Raw genomic sequence first — 4,116 nt, forward strand, 5'->3', positions numbered from 1 at the left:
TGGGTTTAACGTCAAGCATAGAGCGATGTTCATGCACGTGTGTGTGTGCGTGCGTGGCTGAGGGGGCGGGGCCAAATAGGGGTAATTTGGCTATATTGCTTTAAACGACTGCTTCTCTGGAACTAAGAGTTAGATATCAACCATATTTGGTTGGAAACATTCTTCGGTTGTGAGAATTCAAAATTGTACAAATGGAGGGGCTAATCACACCCCAAGGGGCTTATGGGTGTGGCCAAATAGGAGTAATTTGGCGTTATTGTTTTCAACGACTTCTTCTCTTGAACTAAGAGATAGATATCAACCATATATTGTTGGAAGCATTCTCCAGTGGTGAGAATTCAAAATTATACAAATGGAAGGGCTGATCACCCCCCAAGAGGCTGAGGGGCGGGGCGAAATGGGGGTAATTTGGCTATATTGCTTCAGACGACTTCCTCTCTGATACTAAGAGATAGTTATCAACCATATTTGGATGGAAGCATTCTCCAATGGTGGGGATTCATATTGGAGAAATGGAGGGGCTGACCCCAACCCCTACCCCCGGGGACTAAGGGGCGGGGCTAAAAAGAGTTTATAACTTGGACACAGTTAAGATCCCCATCGTATAACCATATGTACAATTGAGAGTATAATGAGAGGAATGCACATATGCTACAAGGACTGGCCCTTCTGTTCATCTGTCCGGCACTCCCAAAGGAGTTAGAATCTTGACCATAACTTGCAACCGATATTATCCCCACCCTATAATAAACAGATACATGTTATGTTTGTTTGTTTGTTATGAAGAGAATAATACCTTTAATATGATTTATCCTGGATCATAACATAGAAACGGTTCAGATCTTTATGCCACATTTGTATCTAGATAAATACACGTTCATTCTGTCAGATTTGCCATCCACCCATATTAAATGCTGACAGAATCCAAATGACGAAATATTTGGTGTATTATATACATGTACAATGCAAATGTATATTTTGTCATGATTGCGTCAATATCCAGGTGAGCGATACAGGCCCTCTGGGCCTCGTGTTCTAATTACAGTCCGTTTGACTCCAAATGAGAACGATGAATTGCAAAATAACTCGAAATCAAGAAAAGTGTATGAAACATCAATATGGTACTTGACCATGAATACCCTGTACCCAACAAAATCTGAATTTTAAGACCCATGACGGATGAAGTTCTTTAAGAAACTATCATGTAATTTTGTATAGAAATGTGTACATGACACGTGGGGGGACAAACCGTGGAAGGAACAGCACAAGCACGCATGCACTGCACGTTCTGTGGTAGAGGAAATGACAGAGCGTTAGAGGGGCCTTCTCATGATAATTTCAGTCGCAATCTGACTCGCTCATGGATCTCGTCGTCTGAACTGCTGGTGCCTGAAACTAGTGAACGAACCATGCAGGGTCTGCTGATTGCTGGTTGTGAAAATAGTCATAGTATGGTTATAGTCACTATCGTACCTTAAATTTGACGGACCCTTACAAGCTGCCGGTTGAATAGTAACTAGTAACACCCAGAATCGTGACTGAAGGAATTAATTCAGCTCATAATAAAATTTGCTCCATTTATATGATGGCGCGACTTAACTTCTCTCCTTAAAATACAGCCGAATTCCGTCTCTTACACCCCAGTGCAAGCGCAAATAAAGTCGGGAGCCAGTTTAACTTATTTTGTAATATCGCGTGATTTTACGAGACTTCATGATTTCCTTGACGACGGTTGTCACTTTGATGTTACATCGACGCCATTTTTGATGCTACATCTGCACTTTGCTGTTCTGAAAGCGTTGTTTTCCTATCATTTATTGCAATTTCGGAACCTGTCACCATGAATGCGAGCACTTATGTTCAAGGTACAATTCTAATTACGCTTCATTAGATTCCGTACCTACACGTTGGTATATATTAGTGTGATGAGGCAGTGTGTATCATCATGTTCATGATCTGTCATGGCTCCTGTACTGAACCACAAACACTTTGATACTTTGGGGGCTTAAGATGTTGAATGCAGGGCCCTTTGTGTACTTTGAACTTTATTTGAAAATGTGGGTTCTTGTGTCTTTTACATCTCAATGACATTCTTTATGCGCCTTTCCTACCATGGTAACATGTTGATTTGGTTGTAAAATGAATTCCGTAAATTTATTTACAGTGGTTTACATGAAGTGTTTGTGAGTCTTGGGAAGGGTTTTGGGTGAGAACTGCCCGTACTTGAGTTACAAATAGCCCAAGTGGAACACACCCCAGCCCCCAGGCCCTTTTTATAAACCTGGATCTGCCCATGATTTCTTATAAACTCTCAGAACTGACACAGCAGTCTGTTTGTATGGTTAGGCTGAATCCCTTGTATTGTATCAAATAGAATTAGTTTAGCAGTGAAAGGTAAACTGTAACTTATTATCCCATATTTTGTCTGAAGGGATCAAGTTGTAAAGTAACAAGGAGAAATACGTTGTAGTGTCTAGGCAACTTTATCCAACATAAAACTGGAACATTTTGGAAAAGGGGAACCCCTAAAAGCTTAGCGATATATGACCTATCTGTTAGCACAAATAATTTATTAACTGCAAAATGATATATTATTTACTAGTCACCAGCCAAAGGTTAGTGACCAGCAACATACATTCTGGGCGTTTAATACCCTGTATGTTTATTTTTCTGTTTCCCCACAGTTGATCGGATGATCTGGTTCCTCCAGCCTCTGTCCCAACTGACTTATCCTGCCCCTTGCCATGTAGGTGTCATAAAGGCTTGTCTATAGCAATGCCTGTTTAGCACTTCCATGAGTTTTCACCGATATGTGGAACACTTCTGTGTACTGGTCCCTGTTTTTATAAAGCTGTAACTGAATGTTTATACTGTTTTCCTACCTTAGAAACTAACAGTATGCAATTAACAAAGTCCTATTATGAATGTTGAGAGTACTTTGGTTCAAAGACTTCAGTAATTCTGTAAAGTTTTACATTTGTATTTCAAAGAATATCCTTCATATCATCATCTTTACGATCAATGCTCATGATGTCAATCACTGAATTGTCTGGTCAACTCGATTATTTACAGACAGCCATCATATAGCTGGAATATTGCTGAGTGAGGCATCAAACAGCAAGCAAACAAACAAACAATCTACCTTCCCTTTGCATCATCTACGTTTCAGTATTTACTATTCAATATATATCATCTTTATTTACCTTCTTTCTTGTTTCACACCTTTTCTGTCTTTACCACCATAATGTTTTATTTGCTACAATAAAATTCAAAGATTGAATAACTATTTCCCTCTAATAATATTCTTTCCTCACATTCCATTCTTTCCACTACCTCCCTATCTATAGCAACCCACTTCAAAGTCCCTGACCATCCCTGCCTACTTGTCCCACCTGCCCGTCCCACAGACCCTTCGCCCCAGCACTGTCCCCTCTGTGTCCCTCACTATCGCTGGTCAGTACATCGTGGACGACACTGACTTTGTTGAAGTAGATCTCATGGATGAGGAGATCGTCCAGCCAACCCACTCCTTCCTGAAGGCCTTGCTATCCAGGGTGGCCAACTTCTTCAGAAGAGTCAAGAGTGTGTTTAAGAAGAAGGATGATTAGGCAGTGAATTCTGAACACAAAAATATATACTTATACAAAACATTTATGAACCATTTTTGGGAGTGTTGAGGCATTTGTTACAATATTTGGGAAATACATAAATTTTACCTTTATTTGTTTTATTGTTTTCTTTTTAGTAATAAAACACGTTATTTGTTACAAATTTTGGTTGTGTTTTCATTTGCTCATTTGGTCTGCTAGTTTATGGCGATGTTCTGGACTAAGTCATGGTGATCAAACATGTAGCTCATAAGCAGCTGCCACATTGGGGAAGACACGCTGGTGCACCATATAAACAAGTGTTCGATTAGGGTCAACCCACCTTATTCTGGAATGAAATTGGTGTTTTGTCCACACTGACAAACCTAGAAATATAAGTAGGGCGAATCCGGCATTCAAACACACGGTCTTTGGTTGCTGGCATGCTTAAGGGACGCAACTCTGCACAGTGACCTGAGGCGCCTAAGACTGGTCCCATGTAAAACCCGCTAAGGATTCTTGAAGAAGG

At 40.3% G+C, this 4,116-nt stretch overlaps 1 protein-coding gene across 1 annotated transcript; it reads left to right on the forward strand.

The window, feature by feature from the left end:
* Positions 1–1,840: 1,840 nt before the first annotated feature.
* Positions 1,841–3,608, forward strand: LOC139480390 (uncharacterized). Its single transcript, XM_071263455.1, has 3 exons — positions 1,841–1,865; positions 2,685–2,746; positions 3,348–3,608. The coding sequence occupies exons 1-3, from the start codon at positions 1,841–1,843 to the stop codon at positions 3,606–3,608; spliced, it is 348 nt and encodes a 115-aa protein (XP_071119556.1).
* The last annotated feature ends 508 nt before the right edge of the window (positions 3,609–4,116 follow it).

This window comes from Haliotis cracherodii, unplaced genomic scaffold, assembly GCF_022045235.1.
Source record: "Haliotis cracherodii isolate W230 unplaced genomic scaffold, xgHalCrac1.p SCAF_4, whole genome shotgun sequence".
NCBI classification, from domain to species: domain Eukaryota; kingdom Metazoa; phylum Mollusca; class Gastropoda; order Lepetellida; family Haliotidae; genus Haliotis; species Haliotis cracherodii.

Coding starts and splice junctions, on each gene's coding strand:
- LOC139480390 (XM_071263455.1), top strand. CDS start 1,841: ATGAATGCGAGCACTTATGTTCAAG. Junction 1,866..2,684: donor TGCGAGCACTTATGTTCAAG/GTACAATTCTAA, acceptor GTTTCCCCACAG/TTGATCGGATGATCTGGTTC. Junction 2,747..3,347: donor CTTATCCTGCCCCTTGCCAT/GTAGGTGTCATA, acceptor CCCTATCTATAG/CAACCCACTTCAAAGTCCCT.